The following is a 20,937-nucleotide window of genomic DNA, read 5'->3' as shown; positions in this document are numbered from 1 at the left end:
AAATACCATGTTCTAGTAACACCTAAAAGTTCAGTTTTTCAGATTCTGATGTTTCAATCCTCAATAGTAATTGGGCATCCAGTGTTTTAAGTATGCAAAAAAAAATGCTAAGTCCTTTGGTTTTGTTATGACTAAATGTGTGTATATGTCCTCTCTAGCACATGCTTTAAAGCCAGTGCTTCCTATGATCAGGACTTTAGGATGAACACTTGCATATTGTAAACCATGGGTATCAAACTGGTGACACGTTGCTGTCATGTCACATTTCTTGACGTTTTCCCCATTTGCAGACCTGGGTGGGTGTGGCCTGTGCGTGCCGCATCTAGCCCATGGGTCACCAGTTTGATACCACTATTGTAAAGTTATCTCTGACCATTACAGCTGTGCATCACTTTGTTCTGGAAGCATATAATCTTGTAAAAATTGGTTATATTGCAATATCTCTATTCAAACTTACATAGGAATCAGAATTTTTGCTCAAACTGTGGTAAATAACTATGGCTCATCAAAATAATAGTAATTCAGAGGTTGTGGAGAAGATAGCATTTGTAAAAGTATTAAATAAAAAGACATCTGTTATATTTGAATATTCTCATATAGATAGCAAGGAATTGTTTAGTAGAAAAAACTGGGCAGATACCAACCAACTGCAATGTTTTTCAGAAAAGTGGAATTGCTTTCATTTGAGAACTGAACTATAAAGCGAAAACAGCATATAATTTTGTAAAAATTGGTTATATTGCAATATCTACCATAGAATATTTTACTGTCAAAGAAGTGTGGACACCAAATACACTATATTGCCAAAAGTATTTGCTCACCTGCCTTTACTCGCATATGAACTTAATGTAAGCGACATCCCATTCCTAATCTATAGGGTTCAATATTACGTCGATCCACCCTTTGCAGCTATAACAGCTTCAAATCTTTTGGGAAGGCTGTCCACAAGGTTTAGGAGTGTGTTTATGGGAATTTTTGATCATTCTTCCAGAAGCGCATTGTGAGGTCACACACTGATGTTGGGACGAGTTTATGTGGCCTACCACTTCATGGCTAAGTTGCTCTCGTTCCCAAACCCTTCGAGTTGTAAGCCGCCCTGAGTCCCCCCAGGGAAAAGGGCGGCATATAAATAAACTCTCATAACTCATAACTAAACGCTTCCACATTCTTATAAAACAGCTGACATTTGTCTGTGAAATATTTAGGAGCAAGGAAATTTCACGACTGGATTTGTTGCACAGGTGGCATCTAATCACAGTTCCACACTGGAATTCACTGAGCTCCTGAGAGCAACCCATTCTTTCACAAATGATTGTTAAAAGTCTACATGCCTAGGTACTTGATTTTATACACCTGTGGGCATGGAAGTGATTGGAACACCTGATTCTGATTATTTGGATGGGTGAGTGAATACTTTTGGCAATATGTCATCTAACTATATTTAAGACATAGTTGGTGAAACTTATATTCTCAAAGGTATTATATTCCAGTGAAAAAAGCTTAATGGTCAAACATAAAAGATTGAAATAAGGAAAAACATGAAATATGCCACACATCAATAAAGAAAACAGTTTAATATTCACAATTGTTTCTCAAATCACAAACTTTCAATATTTTCCTTATTTTAATCTTTTATGTTTAACTTCATTAGGCCAAAATTCTTAACAAGGCTTTAGCATGTACACCTGCAGCTTGTCTTTTAGAAAAGCTGTTAGAGCATGGAAATCAGTAATAAGAGCAGTTTTTAATATAGAATGATTCATGTCTAAAAGGATTTTGTCATTTTCAAAGACATTGTCCCAATACACAGACACTTAAGAAAATAACCATGTAGGCACCAGTGTGACTGACATATTTAGATTGAAATATCCAGTGGGGAAGACCAGGCTGTAGTTAGTATTCAGTGGGTGGGTGAACATAGTCCAGTTGCCACCTTTTAGGCTAAAACACACCTTGACATATTTTATGGTAGTGTTCTGAAGATAACAATGAGAAAAGACTATATTGGGAACATATCCTAATAAAATGTAATAGCAATAGGGTATATGACAGAAATGGTGTAGTTAACTATCTAGATGACAGTAGAAAACTCAGGTTGTTTCAGAACATGAGAAGTTTGTATTCCACACATTGTGTCCTAAAGCTGCTAAGAGTGTTTTTGCCAAAGTGTTTAATCATCTAGGAATTATGGTAAATTTATGATGTTTTGCTGTTTTATCACAGCACATTCTTTCCTTATCTTGAGCTACTTATTCTTACACAAGCCCAGCAAAAAAAAAGTCTTGAACTATGCAATGTTTTTTTTTCCTAATTGAAAGAAATTATGGTGTTTAAGTTCCTAGATTATCTTCATGAATGCAAGCCTAAATAAACAATGATATTTTTTCCCCATCAAATCAGGGATAGCACTTGTGTAGACAAGCAACGAAAACCCTCAAGGCAGCCGAGATGAACTTTCCACAGAGTGGAACTGCCTCAATGCCTCGCTTCACGTCATCAGTGCTTTTCATGATGCTATTACAAATAACTCGTTATCCTCAGAAATTGTGCAGTTTGATAACGTTTGACATGAACTCTATTAGTTGTTTAGTGAAGTTTAGTCATCATTTGTTACAGCATGAGCAACTGAACCAAACAGCTTCCCCACCCAACATTTCCCAAAACTGCTTCAACACTAGCTTGCCCAATAACTTTGCTATAATCTTCATAGAACTTCTCATTCTGCTCTATTCTTTATATCCAGGTCCTGAGAAGTGCACTATTGTTTAAAGTATATATTATCTCTCTTTTTCCCCTAGACCCCTTCCTCAAATCTATTACTGTTTAATTCAAATTCTCATAATTTCTTAATTCTCCATGAAGCGAAGTTTTTCAGTTAATAATCAGGTATGTTGTGAGAATTGGCACCTATCTTATTGGATTGAAGATGATTTGAGATGCAAGAGGTTATGTGTTCGTTGCCTTGCAAGGCAGTGTCATATTAACATATGTCAGAGCATGTGTACCCTTGCATTTTCAGCTAGAAGGATCAGATGTAGTAATGGGAAACATCAATTTTTAAGATTGATTTTTTTAACTTCCATTTAAGAAATCAAATAATTGAATTTCGAACAAAGGCAGCATCTTAAATTCAAATGTCTCTTTGTATGAAAATTTATATAGTTATACACTAACTTATATAGTTATAAGCTATCCTGCCTCCTGTCTTATTCAACACTACCTAGAAAAGTTATTCTCAGTGAACAATTAGGTATGAGTAAGACTGGAATTTAAAAACTGTTTAATTTATCACATCTTGCAGATCTGAGGCCAGTCTCCAACCAAAAACACCATTTGAGCATAAACACAGTTGATTCAGTATGTATTTTAATATCTCTACAGGACAGAAAGCAATGCCACATACAAACAGGCAATATAGGACAGTGGATTCACATAAGTGCACCAGAAAGGTAGAGACACAACAGAGTCAAGAGCTGTGCCATCATCACAGACCAGCCAGGGATAGACACATGAGCCAGATAGAAAGAAGAAAGGGATTCTAAGGAAAGTGACGGCATATCAGCAATTTCTGCTGAGCACTTAGAAATGCTACTTTTTCCCAGTCAGCACAAACTACCTCTCCTAATGTTTGCTGCTGTATTGCAAGCAAGTCCCTTCTGCCAAGAAGGATCTTTGCTATGTGTCAATAGTAGGAATTCTTGGTTGTTTTAGAGAATTTTCCCAAGGAGACATTTTGGGAAACTATTTTGTCCAAATTACAGGAAGGCCCTTTCTCAAAATTTGCATTCTTCTTGGCACCAGGCCAATAAGACTCTAAAGTAGCACACTGTCTATTGGCAAGCAGTACATAATTCTTCTAAATACTGTAGGGATGCTTTTAAAACCCTGTGAAATAGGAACACATTCTGTCCGGCATTACATACCCTCTACTTCATGGAGCAACAAAGAGACTTGAGGAAGGATAAGTGAACCCATCCATGCTCCTTAGTGGGCAGGAAAGAATGTAAGAACCTGTGTGGGCATGGAGTAATTCTGCAACAAAGGCAGGCTGTCTTTTGGCCACACTCTTGTTGGCTCATAGTAGCATCAGCTTTGCACTCGAAAGGCATGAGAAGACCAGAAAGGGAGAGAACTACATAGATCAGAGACATGGCTAAGGGAAGACTAGCTAGAATCCTTTCTCGATGCTGAGTGTACGCAGAGTGACATGCTCGATCTTTCCAGTCACATATTCAGTTAGACTGATCTGGTAGTGGGCCAGCATCTTCAGCATAAGGCGTAAATTCAGCCACCACTGCTCCTTAGGAAGCCTATGTCTGCAGAAAAACACACAAATTCTGAATGAATACCAGTCGGGCACAGGTGGTTCAACCACAAAGCGGCTTTGAATATATGCATAACATGTCTCTCTAAAAAACAATCTCAGAATATCTAAGTTATAGGACACAGCTACAAGTTTGACCTGTACATTCCCTCAGGCTGAAGAGAAAAGCAGATATAAATACCTAGAAGTACCACAGCTCACTTTTAGATTCAATATATGTAGTACCATTCTGAGATCTTCAAAAGGAATAATTATGTGTCATGTCTACATCAGCAGACAGAGAGGAAATTGACCAATGCATGAACAAATTATCTGACATCATTCTATATGCCATAATTTCCAGCATATCAGTGTTCCTTCCTCAGAATTTTAGTGATACTCCACCAATACACTTACTCAAAATCGGTGACTTTTTTAAGCTCTGTCACAGGACTAAAGGACACAGTCTTCCTACGCAGGCCAATGACACAAGCAGATTCTGCAGAATTGGCAAATACTCGGCCTAGAGAAACAAGAGTATCTTTACTTGTAATGCAAGAAAATCATCTCATCACATAAATGCCTGTGTTTTACCTGAGGTAATTCTGGATATTGCAAATGACTGAAAGCTTTCTAAGCTATTGTACTGACAAATTTCAAGGAAAATAATTATGTAATTTACCCATTGAAAACAAACTTCATGATAATCATTCTGATAAAACTGATTAATCAATAGCTTTGTTTGAAAGCAAGTATTTCCACAAAATAATTTTCAAGGTGATTAGCATTATACAAAACAGAAGCGATGGGCAGAGATAGGCAGCATGGACAAAGCAAGGAACTGTAAATGCTGAAATACATCCACCCTATATGCCATAAATTTGGATGTACTTCAAGTCCACTTCATCAAAGAATATTATAAATGATAGAGTTCAAAATTTGATTTAAGTTCTTCATTCCCTTTAACTGGAAGCAAGTGGCCAAGCTGTTGCTGGAAATCTCTAGAAAATAGATGGCTAAGAATCAGAGCAACCAATCACAGATAAGTTGCCTCATAATATAACACAACACATTCCCTACAGTAACCATTTGATCATTCTCCTTCAGTGCCCTGCTATTCTTCTAATTAGAAACAAAAACTAAGAAGCAGGCCATTGGGAGTATGCTATTTGTTGCGTATTGTTTCACCTCCTTCTGCCAACAGGTTCTGAGCATCTTCTCGTTACAGGATGCAATGGCATCAACATCTTCTATCACTGAGAGATAATTATGACCCACCTTTGCGGTACACATCCTTCAACTTTTCTGACATCCATAGAACAGCTTTCACACCCAGCTTGGTACCATAGTTGCGGTCAAAGGGGGTTGGAGCACCTCCCTAGAGAGAGATAGGAAAGTGAAAGTAGACCCAAAAGATCAGCCATGCCAATCCTGTTGTAGGAAGAAGCTGAGCTGATGTATAGTTGGCTGGAACCATTTAACCCAGAAGCCATTTTGCAAATATGTTCTACAAAAGTGGGAATTGGTTAAAAGCAGCAAGGTCTAGGCAGGTCCAAGATGGGAAATATCTATTAATAGTATAGCCCTGAACGGAGGAAGCTCTTGCCAAATATGTATTTTTTGATGACAATGGACACCAATTGTTAATAAATTGTGGTGGGCCTGGGATGAAGAGAGTATGGCTCTCCTGATTCTACTTGATCTGCCAGCAGCCTTCAGTGCCATGAATCATGGTATCCTTCTGGATTGCCCATGAAGGCCTGGGATGGAGTTACTACTTAGTAGATGGTTCAGTTTGATAATTGCAGATGAAACAAGAAGTGTTTAATAATTATGGTTTATACCGCATTTTTAACGCCATCATATAAATAGCAGTGTAATCCTCTCGGATTTATTTTTACTGGAACTGTAGGTAAGCATTAGTAAATGCATAAGGACTTCTTTATCAAATAATGTCTGCAATTATTCCCTCCACTAAAATTTTTAATCAATTAGCTTATGCCTCCTCAAAGACATAGGCATTTGCATAATGCAATATCATGAAGTTTAGGTCTACATACCTGTTGGAGATGGCCTAAAACATTGATTCTGCAATCAAATATTCCTTTTCCCTCTGAGGAGTATAGGTTGTACAGGAACTCAGTGGTGTAATGTTCATGGCATTTCTCATTGCTAAAAGAAAGAAATATAATGTAAGCAACTACAATTGAATCTTTTGCAGAAAAAGCAATATATAAAATATTGCCTGGAAAATAATTAAAGATGTTAACTTCTGAATACTAAATTTGTCTCTAGCAAGTTTGGTGTATTTTTGGCTCCTTCTTTCAGCATATCCATGAATATTTCTGCCTTTTTAATTCATAAGAAAGATCTCTGGTGCAGGTTTCCCCCCTTCCTAAACAAGAAAACACAGGGCATTTGTTTGAAAATAGTACTGAATACATGGAACATCAGCAGAATGATTAATTCTTAACTTTCTTAAAACAAGTAAGTTTTCATTTCATTGCTTGTTGGTATTTTTTATAAATTGCTTTATGCTTTACTTTTACTGTTTCTTTTGGGATATGCATGTAATATATAATAAATTACAATATTTTAAATGCTGACATTTGTGTGAATGTCAGAAAAGGTAAAGGCTTTAGAAAGAACCCTTTAAAAACCACAAAATATAAAGAATTATCGTATTTTTCAGAGTATGACGCACCTTTTTCCGTCAAAAAAGAGGCTGAAAATCTGGGTGCATCTTATACACTGAATATAGCATTTTGTGCCTCCTGAAACCCTGCCCCCTTCACCAAAATGGCCATGCAGAGCCTTTAGGCATATAGAGTGCTCCTGGGGGCTGGGGGGGGAAAGAAATGAGTGAAAAACGGACCATTTTTTGCTCAATTTTGCCCAGCCCCCAGGAGCACTCTATAAGCCTCCTAAAGGCTATGCAAGGCCTTTTTTTGTTAAAAAATGGGCCCTTTTCCATGAAAAATGGGCCGTTTTTTCTCATTTTTGGCCCCATCCCCACCCCCCAGAGCACTCTAAAAGCCTCCTAAAGGATATTCATGCCTTTTTTTAAAAAAATGGGCCTGTTTTCGCAAAAACTGCAGAGTACAATTTTTTTTAAAAAAATTGCCTCTTCAAAATCTTTGTGCGTCTTATACTCTGGTGCATGTTATACTCTGAAAAATATGGTAATCATTATTAAATTTTTACCCCATCAATGATATGGGGTGTGTGTATGAAGAACTGCTGCAGCAGTTCGCCACCGCCGTAAAATAATGGAGCCTTCGCTGCTGATTGACAGTTGGATCAATTGGCCGTAATACCGCCAATCAGCTATTCTATGTGGTGAGGATTGCTGCCGCCGTTTGTTGCTGGTGCCAGTGAATGGCAATCCCTGCCACCTAGAACAGCTAATTAGCAGTATTATGGGAGGCTGATCCAACCACCAATCAGCTGCTTGGCAGCAAAGGCTCCAGCATACCCTGGTGGCGGCAGCAGCTCAGCTCAGTTGACCGGTGGTGGCCACAATGGAGCCGAGTCCTGACGAGCCACATGCTGGGGCTGCGATAACATGCTGAAGCTGACCAGGCTGTTTGCTGCAAGAATGCTAGTCATGAATACCGGATGGATGCTGGAAGGCAGAAGCAGATTTTTTCCCCTTGTTTTCTTCCTCTAAAGCTAATGTGTGTCTTATGGTCTGCTGCATCTTATAGTGTGAAAAATACGGTATATGATGGAACTTTTAATCCAACATATTTTCAGGATATCAGAAAGGGAGGGATAACAGCAAGCCCTTATTTAGCAACCACAATTGGGACTAGCAGCTCTGTTATTAAGTAGTCGCTAAATGGAAAATCATCTGACCAGCACTATGCTTATGATTTTACTAGAGTTTTCATTTTTCTCCACACCTCCACCTTTTGGAATGGTCACCCCAGCGCTGGAATAATTAGCAAGAAGAGAATGGGGAATGCATATGAAAAGCAAATACAGTGAGGTGGAGATTCAATTGCACAGGGCAAACAGCTAGTGTACTCCTCACTGTGTGCGGGCAAAGTTAATTGCAAACTTACTTTTTCAACACCTGTTGTAACTTGAAATGGTTGCTGAATGAAGCAGTTGGTAAGCAAGGTGCACTTGTATATTATTAATAAAATAAACCACTTAATATTAACGATGCAATCCACATTAGCTTTTGCACTTGAGAAATTATTTTTTCTCTGCAGCCTACTAGATACCTACAGACCAAAGCCAATTTTTCAGATTTTAAAATTATTAATTTCTCTACAACATTTCAGAGGCTACAGTAATTTCCGTTCTGTTGAATCATTGTTCAGCTATGATTCCACAGAAAGGAAGCCATTCTACGCTGCACTCACTTCCTTCAAAGGAATAATAATACATCAAAGGACTTACAATACATTAAAATACCTTTTAAAAGGTACAAAGTTCCCGCTCTTTCCACACCGTGTTGCAATAGGAATGTGCATCTTCTTTGACAATTCAAAGGACAACACGTCCTTGTTAAAATATTTCTATGACTTACCGGAGTACCAGACCTCTCTGAATTTCTGTTTTCATTTTGTCAGTCAAATGTTCAACATTCGCCTGGCAAGATAAAAATTACAATAGTTTTTATTGAAATATTTTTTGCTGATAAGAATAAAAAAAGTTATTTAGACAAAAAGAGGAAGAAATGACATTTCTGAGCTACACAGAACAAGATTAGATAATAAATAAATGCTTTGTTCTTCTTGGACAGAATGACTAGTTATCAGTGCAACAATTATTATCTCTCAAGTACAGATCCGCCAAAAAAGATAAAGAGAAAAATTTATGATCCTGTTTGTATCTTTGAGCTGAGAATCCAGAAGCCTCTCCTCTCATATATCACTAAGAACATAAGCTACAATGACAACTATGGAATTCTTAACTACCATATATTTCGGAGTATAGGATGCAACTTTTTCCCTCAAAAGAGAGCCTGAAAATCTGGGTGCATCTTATACACTGAATACAGCATTTTTGCCTCCTGAAACTCCGCCCCTTCACCAAAATGGCCGTGCATAGCTTTTAGAAGGTTCTCAGAGAGCTCCTGGGGGGCTGGGGAGGGCAGAAATGAGAGAAAAACGGTCCATTCCCCCCCCCCAAGCACTGTACAAGCCTCCTAAGGGCTATTCATGTCCTTTTTAAAAAAAAAAAAAACCAGGTCCGTTTTTGGGAGGTTTGCAGAGTGCAAAAACCTTTTTAAATTTTCTTCTTCAAAACCTTGCTCTGTCTTATACACCAGCACTTCTTATACTCCAAAAATGCGGTAAATAAATCTAGTTCCAATATTTTCGGCTTACATGGCCCTAGTTCAGAATAAATTATGAAATAATCAAAGTGACTGAAGCACCGACCAGTGGGTCATATCTTGTTTTTCTATACAATTACAATCTCTAATCACAGCTTTATCACAAAAATATGGTTTCAGCCACATATAACTATCATCTGAGATATAAAATGCCTCACAGGCCTAAATAATATAAATTCCATTGATTTTAATCACAGATTTTAATGGCTAGGTTGCCATGTTGATGCTAGATTAGTATGTTCATGTATGTGTCAACTAATAGGGGTGGACACGACCATTTAACAGTCAGTTTAGGCAGGGGCGTTAAAGAACTAGAGAAGGAATTTAAGAAGTCTGTTTTTTCTCATAGATTGTTGAATGCAATCAACATTGTATAGTTGGCATCCATTTCATGATAGGGGCCTGGTGCTATGATCTGGAGTCACTGTATATACCATTATAGTACAGTTGGTAATCTTTTGCAGTAGGGGCTGCATTGTGGAATTATTCTCCCACACCCATTTTCCAAGATCCACAGAGATATTACCAGGCTGGGGAGACATTTTTTTAAAATCCCATTTTATCTTTTTTTATCTTTTACGTTCTGAGAGTGGTTGAAATAAGTGTAAAACAAGAACATTAAGTCTTGCACAGGTTGAATATGCCTGTATTCCCAGTTTTTTTAATTAGAAAAATATGCATTATACTGCAAAACATGTACTGCTGAGAATCAGGAACTGCAAAGTGGGAATCATAACATGCGAAGGGAGGAAAGTGCATATACAGGTAAAACTCGAAAAATTAGAATATCGTGCAAAAGTTCATTTATTTCAGTAATGCAACTTAAAAGGTGAAACTAATGTGAGATAAGACTCATTACATGCAAAGCAAGATAGTTCAAGCCGTGATTTGTCATAATTGTGATGATTATGGCGTACAGCTCATGAAAACCCCAAATCCACCATCTCAGAAAATTAGAATATTACGTGCAATCAATAAAACAAGGATTGTACATAGCACAATATCGGACCTCTGAAAAGTATAAGCATGCATATGTACTTAGTACTTGGTTTGGGCCCCTTTTGCAGCAATTACTGCCTCAATGCGGCATGGCATGGAAGCTATCAGTCTGTGGCACTGCTGAGGTGTTATGGAAGACCAGGATGCTTTAATAGCGGCCTTCAGCTCTTCTGCACTGTTCGGTCTCATGTCTCTCATCTTTCTTTTGGCAATGCCCCATAGATTCTCTATAGAGTTCAGGTCAGACGAGTTTGCTGGCCAATCAAGCACAGTAATCTCATAGTCATTGAACCAGGTTTTGGTGCTTTTGGCAGCGTGGGCAGCTGGAAAATGAAGTCAGCATCCCCATAAAGCTTGTCTGCAGAAGAAAGCATGAAGTGCTCCAAAATCTCCTGGTAGACGGCTGTGTTGACCGTGGTCTTAATGAAGCACAGTGGCCCAAAGTCCTGTTTTCTGATGAGAGCAACTTTTGCATCTCATTTGGAAACCAAGGACCCAGAGTATGGAGGAAAAATGGAGAGGCCAAAGCACAGTAATCCCATGGTGATTGAACCAGTTTTTGCTGCTTTTGGCAAAAGTTGCTCTCATTGAGGCAGTAATTGCTGCAAAAGGGGCCCAAACCAAGTACTGAGTATATATGCATGCTTATACTTTTCAGAGGTCCGATATTGTTCTATGTACAATCCTTGTTTTACTGATTGCATGTAATATTCTAATTTTCTCACATGGTGGATTTGGGGTTTTCATGAGCTGTACGCCATAATCCTCACAATTATGACAAATCATGGCTTGAACTATCTTGCTTTGCATGTAATGAGTCTATCTCATATATTAGTTTCACCTTTTAAGTTGCATTACTGAAATAAATGAACTTTTGCACAATATTCTAATTTTTTGAGTTTCACCTGTATATGAACTGACATATGATATTCTACATTTGCACATAATGTTAGCTACACAATATACAGAAACAACATTTCCATGCATTTTCATCACTTTTCATTTTCTTTAGCAGCACACCTTTAAATCATGAATGGTGAAAGGGTCTTCATAGATGTAAGCAGCATCTGCTCCCACTGCAATTCCGGTCACTGTCGACAGGTAGCCACAATAACCCCCCATAGTCTCCACAATGAAGACACGCCGTTTGGTACCTGAAGCAGACTGTTTGATGCGGTCACAGCTCTAAATGGCAAAAAATGAAGGATGAAAGGGGGGGGGGGAATTACATGTTCAGATATTGAAAAGAATTAAACAGTGACCATGATTATAGGCTGCCAAGTCATGCAACTACACTGATACACAATTGCTTAACAAGAGCAAACCTCGCTTAGATCACAGCACAACATTCCCAAACTCCATAGAAGAAACCGAGATGGATGATCTCATTTATCATCACTACCCTCAGCAAATGTGAGCAGGGAAACATTTTTAGCTGCCCAGTTATGCATCCATTTCTCAAGGATTACCACATTTAATGTAAAGACCATCATACAAACTTGTAAAACTGGTCCAACTTGACTTTTGACTATAACAACTTATGGTCATTTAAATTCTGTGGTCGCAATTATAGTTGTTAAGTCAGGTGCTACAGTACTTGTATGGAGGGTTTTGAAAAACAAAGCCTGTCATTCAGTATTCTACAAAGAGTTTGAATAGAAAAAAACATACAGAGACATAGAATCACAGCAGGTATAATATTATAAAAACTGAGTGAACATGAGTGAAGAATTCATTGGGTAACTAAAGAAATGTTTCTTGCCAGCTTATCTTACTAGTTTCTGTCCTTCCATGCCTTTTGGACACAGAGTCTGAATTCTTTGGCCCAATGCCTGGAATCTGTTTTCTTAAGGTACTTGGTTCTCTTACAGTTACCCAGCTAATACTAAGAACAAGGAAACACTTAACCTCCTTTTCTCTTTAACCCACTGTTTCCTCCTCTTGTGGAGACTGTGATTGAAACTGTGTATAAAGGCAGTGGCTGTGATTTGAGAATAATTAAGGGTCTTACAGATGGCAATCAAGCCACTCATAATTAAGAGTATAATTAAAGTTACAGCAGCACTAAAAAAGTGACCTATGACCATTTTTCATGCTTATGATAGTTGCAGTCTCCCCATGGTCATGTGATAAAAATTCAGATGTTTGGCAACTGGCTCACATTTATGATGGTTGCAGTGTCCCAGGGTCATATGATCATCTTTTGCGACCTTCTGTCAAGCAAAGTCAATGGGGAAACCAGATTCACTTAACAACTGTGTTACTAATTTAACAACCTTAACAATGATTCACTTAAGAATTGTGCAAAAAAGTTGTAAAATGGGGCAAAGCTCACTTAACAACTGTCTCTCAGCAATAATATTTTGGGCTTGTTGCATTAGGTTGATGACAATCTGTAGATTAATCTTTTTCCTTTTTTCATAATACAGTCAAATTCATGATCAAAAGTAATTGTAAGGATATACAATAGAAGTGCTTTCTTCTCACAAGAAATAATTTATTCATGATCATAGTTAACAATAGTTCTTAACTTAATTGGCTTTAAATAGGAATTATAGAACATGCCAATCAGGCAATGTATAACATTTTTGCTACTTAGACAATTATTAAATGGTTGATTTACTGGAGATGAAAAATCTATGAATGGAAATGCTGCAAATAAACTGCCCCTTGAATTGCCCAGAGAGGGAGAGAAACGGGCTTCCTGAAAATAGTTATAATTAGCTTAAACACTTTTAGGAAAATATTTGAAAATATGAGGTATCTGTTGAAAGCTCATAATCCAGTGAATGTCTGGACAGGATTGTCTACAAATTATATTTATGAGTCTCATTATTACACCATGTTCCTCTCACACACACCTGCCATTGATGTAAGGATGTTTACACAACTCATCTGCCAATCTGCCCTAAATCCCTAGAATGTACAGTTGCAATAACCCCAGCCTCACCTCCATGGCAGCATTGACCGCTGTATCAGATCCCAGGCTGAAATCAGTGCCAGGAACGTTGTTACTGATGGTAGCTGGTATTACACACATGATGATACAAAGCTCATCATACTGTCCACGGGCCTCTACCAATTGTAACACTCCTTCATATGCCTGCAAAAGGAAGAATAAATTGTAAGTATAAGCCACAGCAGGGAGCCTAAGAACTGGAGGGCAAAGAGTGTAGGAGAAAGACAACTTTGATTGAAATTGTTTTGAATTATGAGTTTATATTTGGCAGAGGTTACGTTTGAGAAAATTACAGTTGTTGGTAAAAAAGTGATTATGCAGAATAATGATTTCACCAATGTTCATTTAATTTAGGCTTGCATTCTATCCACCCACTATACTAACATTGCTATACTAAATACATCTGTTTAGAAAAGTCTTTTATAAAAAGTATTGAGGTGAAGTGAGGTGAAGAGAGATAGTCTTCATTTAATATTGAAATGACTCAACCAGTTTCTCTGTACCTCAAAGCCTCCAATGACCAGCAAGGCCTGGATGTTAAATTTCCGAACATTTTCAGCAATCTTTTCCATGCATGTCTTTGGAAGAGTTCTGGCAAAACAAAAATAAAGCAAGTTTCAAACAAAGTTTTTTCCAGTAAGAATGTGCATCTGGAAAAGCCACGTTCTGAGATTCTTCACAGTTATTAAGCACAGGTTTATGGAAGTAATTGATGCATTGGCATTTTTCCCCACAAGAGAAAGTATGGAAAATAAAATACTGAAATAATTCAATTCCACATCAAAAAAGCAGGTGCAAGATAAGATTTTGAATCACAAGAAAAGTTCAAAAATAAATTAAATAGCGATAGATTATTCATGGCTTTCATGAAGGCAGGAAAAGGTTGTAGAATTTATTTGAGGTCAAAGACTGACTATGTAACCGGCATATCCTCTAACTGTATGGAGAATTTTATTGGTTTTGACAGCACTAACCGTTTGGTCCCCAACATGGATCCTCCACGGCCCAACCAGCCTGCAACATCATGCCAGCGCAGCTCTTTGACCTGTAAGAGCAAATAATTAAGTTTGTTATGATTTGGTCTACCAACCTCAAATAAATCAAGCAAGACCAGTTTTCTGCATGCAAACCACTGGCAGATTAACATTTTATTGCATGAGAATTATTAACAATAATTCTTTAATCTTTTAAACTGAAATTTTAAAACTCTAATTGGTGCATTCAGAATTCATAAAGTTCCAAAGGAATATTGATGTCTAATTGTTTTTATATCAGAGAAAGAAGACATTCAGGAGGAGGAGTTTCTGAATTGAACAAGACTTACCTGTCCTTTGCTTAAGCCTTCAAACCCATCATTCACCACATACATTGTGTGACCCTGGCAAATCCCAACACGAACAGCTGATCGGACTGCGGCATTCATGCCAGCTGCTGGGGCACCTACATTGAGTATGGCAATGCTGAAATTGCTCTGGTGGAAAGAAAAGACAATTAGAAAGCTATGCAAAACTTGAATAAACTAAAGTGATGGATAAACTTTTAACAGGGATAGGTTTTAAAATAAAAACTGGCTATCTTTCTCAACATCCCTCTAAGTCTTTGCTGCTGAAAGTTCCATGTAGAGTTGAAATTTTTCTGGCAGGTGGTCCCTTTGATTCTTAAATGTTCCTGCAGCCAGATAAAGGATTTCAGCTCCCCTCTTTGCATGAATGGAGACTCCTTCATAGGATGCAGGAATGGAGTTGAAATCTTCAGGATTTCAGCACTGTTCTGCACCCCATTGAAAGGTTTTCTCCTCCCCACCTTCACTTGCAACTTTCTCTGCTGATTTCCCAATTGACTTTCTGGGCAACTTGGCAAAAAAAATTGCAAGGGGTAATCACATGATTGTGGGGTACTTGGCAATTGGCTATACATGTGCCAAGTGTCTAAAGTGTGATCATGTGACTGCAGGAAGAGCGGTATAACTTTATAATGGCAGGAAGCCTCTATGTACCTAATGTACCATTTCCATTGTAGCTTTGAATAGTTATAAACTGAGGACTATCTGTAGTAACAGTTGTCAGTTCTCTGACTAAATATTGAGTACTATCAGTGCCTTTAATTCGGAAAACAGTTATTTTAACTTTTCTTCCACACGTGAATTAAATATTTTCTGAAATAAGAATAATGCAAATCTTGAGTCACTGTCATTAGGGAGAGGGTTCTTTAAATATATACACAGAACATAAATATTGTATTTCTATTTACATTTAGGCATGGCTAAGTGTCAGTAATATACATATATACATGAGCATTACCACCAGTCCTCCTATCTCCAGCACTCAGATAACTCATGGTCTTTTCTTTTCTCACCTTTTTCTCAGCTGGTTTCTGGTGTGCAAGCAATTTATACATTTTCCAATTGTTTTCAAAGCTTCTGTAAAATAATTTTACAATCATACTGGTTACCATGCGGTTGTTGTATTTTTTTCTTTTTAAATTAGCAATTTGTGTATTAAAACACTTAAGGAACAAAATAAATAGCTACATAAAAGAAGAAAGATAGTGGATAAAAAATAAAATATCAATGAATAAACAAACAGCATTTATAATTATACAGTTTAAAATTCATTATTTCATTAATGCATTAATTAATTTTATAGAATTAGTTCATCTTAAGAAATAACTGAACATTTCTATAAATATTTAAATTGGATATTAATACTGATATCCCCACTATTTGTCATTGTTCCAAAAATAGTTGCACAATCATGTAAAGGAAAAAGGGGGAAAATAGAAAAACTAAAAATAAGATTTAAAAGAGAGAAAAATAAGTGAAAACATTAACAAACTACATAATCTAAATTGTTTCCCAATGTACCAGATTATTGCATCAAAATATTTATAAATTCCGAAATTGTTGTAATTCCTCGCTTTACATACATTCTTTTCCCCTTAAAAACTGTATTCAAGAGTATCTGCCTTTTTATGTGATACATGATAAAAAGGTGGCCATTCCTGCTTAAATATAATCAAACATCTGTTCTGATAGATACTGTTAACTTTGCTGTTGCGGTATATTCTCCAAAGTTTGGTTTCCAGACTGAAACTGTTACCAAAAATCTCTTTTAGTTGCTGTGTATCATAGTCTAGTATCTCATAGTCTACCCTTTATCAACCCTTTTTCTTGAAAATCACTTTCACATCTTTAGTGAATTTCACCGCCACGTTGCTGAAAATAGTTTTTTAAGACTGTATTTACATAAGCAATACCCAAGTACATTACTTATATTCTCCACAAATAAAGGTTCTGATTATTTCTTCTCAAGACTCACTGGCCAGGAAGGCCATTTTAAGAATATGGAAACAATTACTACCTGATTTTATTCAGTTTGCAATGTGGCATTTCCTTAATAAGCTATGTCATTTTTAAAAATTCTCTGGCTGATAATCATCTCAATTTTCAGTCTGATTTAGTTGCTTTAAAGATTTCTCAGTGGAAACAGGAAATAGCACACAGCGTGAAGTTCTTTTCTTGGACGTCAAACACTTACTTGAAAGAGTGACAACAGTATAAGTCAAATCATTCAATTTCTAATGTTTAGTCTCTGACGTGCCTTAAGTAACTAAAATAATTCCAAACTCATGCAAGAAACTATGTCATTAAACTCTGGAAATACCACTATTTTCAGGAAATATACAAACTATTTAGGGAAAAATTACTAGAGAGGAAAGGTTCAACCAAATAATCAGTTAGAACTGAGCACGTTGAAGGCTTTGAAATGTAGGCTGGCTATGCCTCTCCAGAAAGAGAAAGGGCAAGAATGAACACCTCACTGAACAACAGGATTCTATATTGCAAAGTAACTTCTTTCCAAGTGGCATCCATGATGCCAATGCAACACTTCTTAGCATCTTTGGCTCTATAAGATTTCATGGATTTGTTTTCTTTGTAACATTTTTGGAAGTTATTTGCTGTTACTTTCTTCCTGATCTTGAGAAAAAGTTACTGATCCAAAGCCACTCAACTGGCTTCTGTGTGTAACACGAAGTTTGGATTTTTCTAATCCTAGTTCAGCACTTAGCCATTAGATGCTAGAGTGCTTTAATAAACAGAGAAGACCAGGTTGTTTTTACAGCATTACAATCTGCAGTATACTAAAGATGTTTTTGTCTTGTCTTTTCTCATTCACACTTCCACAAGCAGAGAAAAGAAATTCACTCTCCTCTCAGACTGAGAGATAGCTCTCACCTGCCTCTGAGCTGGATAGCTTCTTCAAACCTTTTCTCATCCATAGCTTTCTGGACATCCTTGGTCTACAAGAATAAAGAATCATAAGGAGGTTCTTATGAGTCACACACACACAAAAATCAGGTAATACCACATATGCAGTAAGATTATCTGCTCATTCCAATTAAAGAACCAATAAGTTAAGTCCAATCAGAATATATTATCATTTCAGAAAAACATGCAAGGGACAAGAACGATAGTTTGTGGATTGGCAGGAACACATGGAAAAAATGATTTCCTTTTAAATAAGGGATGGGAAATTTTCAGTGTTTTTCAACCGTGGCAACTTTAAGATGTGTGGACTTAACATTTCCAAATTTCTGGCTGGGGAATTCTGGGAATTGACTTAAAGTTGTCAAGGTTGAAAAACTGCTTTTAAACCCTCCAGATTTTGCTGAATAACAACTCTCACAGCCTTCCCCAGTGGACATCCTGGGATAAGCTGCTGGAAATTCAGGGTCACAAATTAATCTCCCCTATTTCAAAGAAAGCCTGAATAAGGCCAAAAAAAAAGACGCAGTCTCCTTCCTGGAATAAAATCAAGCATGATTCATAAGATATGAGTCTGTACTCAAAACTCTAAAACACTACACCCAAATACCACAATTTAAATGACTGTGACAAGTTATGCAAATAAGATAGGCCTGCAAGATATTGCCATTCTTTAAGAAGCATTGTTTTGTCATTTCTTTAAATTAATTGGATTTTGCAGAAACAAAAAATAATACTGGAGTTCACAAAAATGTTATTTGTTCTTATAAAGAAATGAAGATAAGAAAATAATAAGCAACCTTATCCCAGCCTTCATTGCTATTGTCTAATTATTATTCAAGCCTTGACTTTCCCCTGCCTTATGGATGTTGTATTACTGATTCACAGCCTAGGACTCGAGAGAAGTAGTTACCTATTGATATAAATCCTTTGTCTCCTAGTCCCCATTTCCCATGTTTCCCATAAAAGCAATAACATTGTTTTCAATTTTTGTTGTAACTTTTCTCAAGTGAAAACTGAGCTTTTAGATATCTCAGATGCATATTCCACTTACATCAACAGAATTGCCATATATTGTATACATCCTGAGTAGCTAAGACTACCTTTCTCCAACCTGGAGACTTTCAAATATAGAGAAATCTGATTTCCCAGAATTCTAATCAGCAACATGAATTTCAATCTCCTTATCCCCTCCATTTATTTCTCCCCCTTTCCCCTCCAGCAAAAAAAAAAGGCCACAGCATTCTAAAATAAACACATTTGGCTTCTATATTGTACTGTGAAATACTCACCACTTGCACACATTCCATTAGAGGTAGGCGCACTGACTGGTTCCCAGACAGACTCACAACACAGGCTGGAGTATCTGGTGTTGCCTCCAGTAATGCCATCACTGCTTCCATGCCCATTTTGCTGCTCTACGAGTACACAAGTGCATTTGCTGTAAGCAGGTTGGCTCACTATTGATGTCGGATGTTAAGCTGTGAACCAGAGTTTCTTAGTGCTGCAGTGAACAACCAACAACTACTCAGCTTCAAGGCTGAGAAGTGTAGAGGAAACAATATTAAAATAGGAGAAAGGGGTAGGAGAATAAGTGCTGCAATTAAATTATAACGAGCATTGCCATCTTGACAGAGAGAAATCAACTGTTTTATGACTTCTTCCTAATGTGTAGTGAAGGTTCTTCCCTAGCCATGCCATGCTATGTGTCTCAAGGCTAGATGGACCCTCAGTGGTTTATGATGATTTCTAGTTTTTTTAGGTGAAGAGCTTAACCACCAGAAAAATTTGCTTAGTATAGAAAATCTTGGTTTCATGTGACAAAACATATGGAAAAGCAGCAAAGGAAGCTTCAAATATATAGTTATCGCTCCCTGATACACCCAACACAGAATAACATAGAGTGGGCAAGAGCCCAAGGTCAAGGGCAGCTGCTAGATTGTGGAATTGCAAAGCATGCAAGGACAGAAACTCCATTTCTAATATAGGAGAAGATAGCAGTCTTTGAGTTGGGAGTCCATGAAGAATTGGGTATGAAATCTGCAGAAGGGCATCCTGATATTGTGATGGGGATAGAAGTGATAACCTTAAGAACTTGTCTGCTACAGATTTGCTTAATTAGATAGTCAAGGTATTTGGCCAAGAAGAAAATGAGGCTGAAACATGGATTGTATTACTTTTAGCATTGCAATATTGGAAGCTGCCATGGAGAATAGGTGGGTAGTCGATTGGGACTTCAGAAAGCTTGCGGACATGCAATGCCATGTCCAGTCTTAAAAAAACAATGGCTAATGAGTCCACCAAGAAGCTATGGAAACTAAGTGGAGGAAAATAGACATATGAGACCGAAAAAGGGAGTTATATCACTGCAGGTAACTCATACAAATTTTTCCTTCTGAAATCAAGACTCAAGGAAGAGAGTCCAAACTGTGAATCCAGTAGTAGTGGTGGTGCTGAAATTGAAAATAAAGGGAACTGTGGAATTAAAATACCCACCTTATATTGAGCCTTGAGTGGGACTAGAGGACAGTGTCCTGAGAGGTCCTTTATCTCTTTCTCTTTGCTTCTTTTTGTCCTACATTGGAACTGTGTAAGTCTTTTAGCAGATGTGGGCTATTTTTTTCATGATTTTCCTAATGCCAGTGTTAAAAATTACAAAGTCTAGAGGGTTCTCAGAAAGGATCTTAAAATGCCTTCAAGACTGGGTGTGGTAGATACCAGCAACTAATGAGATATGGTAGAAACTTTGCATTAAGACAGAAATTACAATAGCTTAAGAATGTGATGTCCTAAGAAGCCTCCCCCCCCCCCCAATACTCTTAAGGCTATTCCCGAAAATACCCAGCTGTACTAGAAGTAACATGAGGTGTAAGCAGCAAGCTAGCGATTGAGCAGCAGCTGCATACAACTGCCTGCTATGCACAGTGTAGGATTCCCCCTAATAAATTTGGTAAATTGGAAAACATTAAGAAGCATTCTGGGCAGGCATTTACTTCATGAATCACTAAGGTCATCATAAAAAAGAAAGGCTCATTATAGGGACTGATGGGGAAAAACAGCTG

The 20,937-nt window shown here is 37.4% G+C and overlaps 1 protein-coding gene across 1 annotated transcript in view; it reads right to left on the bottom strand.

The window, feature by feature from the left end:
• Nucleotides 1–3,349: 3,349 nt before the first annotated feature.
• PFKL (phosphofructokinase, liver type) overlaps nt 3,350–20,937 on the bottom strand; it is a 36,996-nt gene continuing 19,408 nt past the window's right edge. The window contains exons 10-22 of the mRNA XM_014051785.2: nt 19,168–19,293; nt 17,846–17,910; nt 15,967–16,030; nt 14,936–15,082; nt 14,586–14,656; nt 14,115–14,202; nt 13,603–13,755; nt 11,673–11,837; nt 8,844–8,905; nt 6,364–6,475; nt 5,582–5,681; nt 4,721–4,826; nt 3,350–4,316 (exon numbers count right to left, since the gene is read on the bottom strand). Coding sequence (XP_013907260.2) covers nt 4,169–4,316; nt 4,721–4,826; nt 5,582–5,681; nt 6,364–6,475; nt 8,844–8,905; nt 11,673–11,837; nt 13,603–13,755; nt 14,115–14,202; nt 14,586–14,656; nt 14,936–15,082; nt 15,967–16,030; nt 17,846–17,910; nt 19,168–19,293 — 1,407 coding nt within the window. The 3' untranslated portion in view covers nt 3,350–4,168. The remainder of the gene's footprint in view (nt 4,317–4,720; nt 4,827–5,581; nt 5,682–6,363; nt 6,476–8,843; nt 8,906–11,672; nt 11,838–13,602; nt 13,756–14,114; nt 14,203–14,585; nt 14,657–14,935; nt 15,083–15,966; nt 16,031–17,845; nt 17,911–19,167; nt 19,294–20,937) is intronic.

This window comes from Thamnophis sirtalis, unplaced genomic scaffold (assembly GCF_051295495.1).
Source record: "Thamnophis sirtalis isolate CommonGarterSnake01/CBP01778 unplaced genomic scaffold, rThaSir2_p1.2 scaffold_11, whole genome shotgun sequence".
In the NCBI taxonomy this organism is placed as follows: domain Eukaryota; kingdom Metazoa; phylum Chordata; class Lepidosauria; order Squamata; family Natricidae; genus Thamnophis; species Thamnophis sirtalis.
The sequence above is the reverse complement of the archived record's forward strand: the minus strand, read 5'-3'. Positions and strand labels throughout refer to the sequence as shown.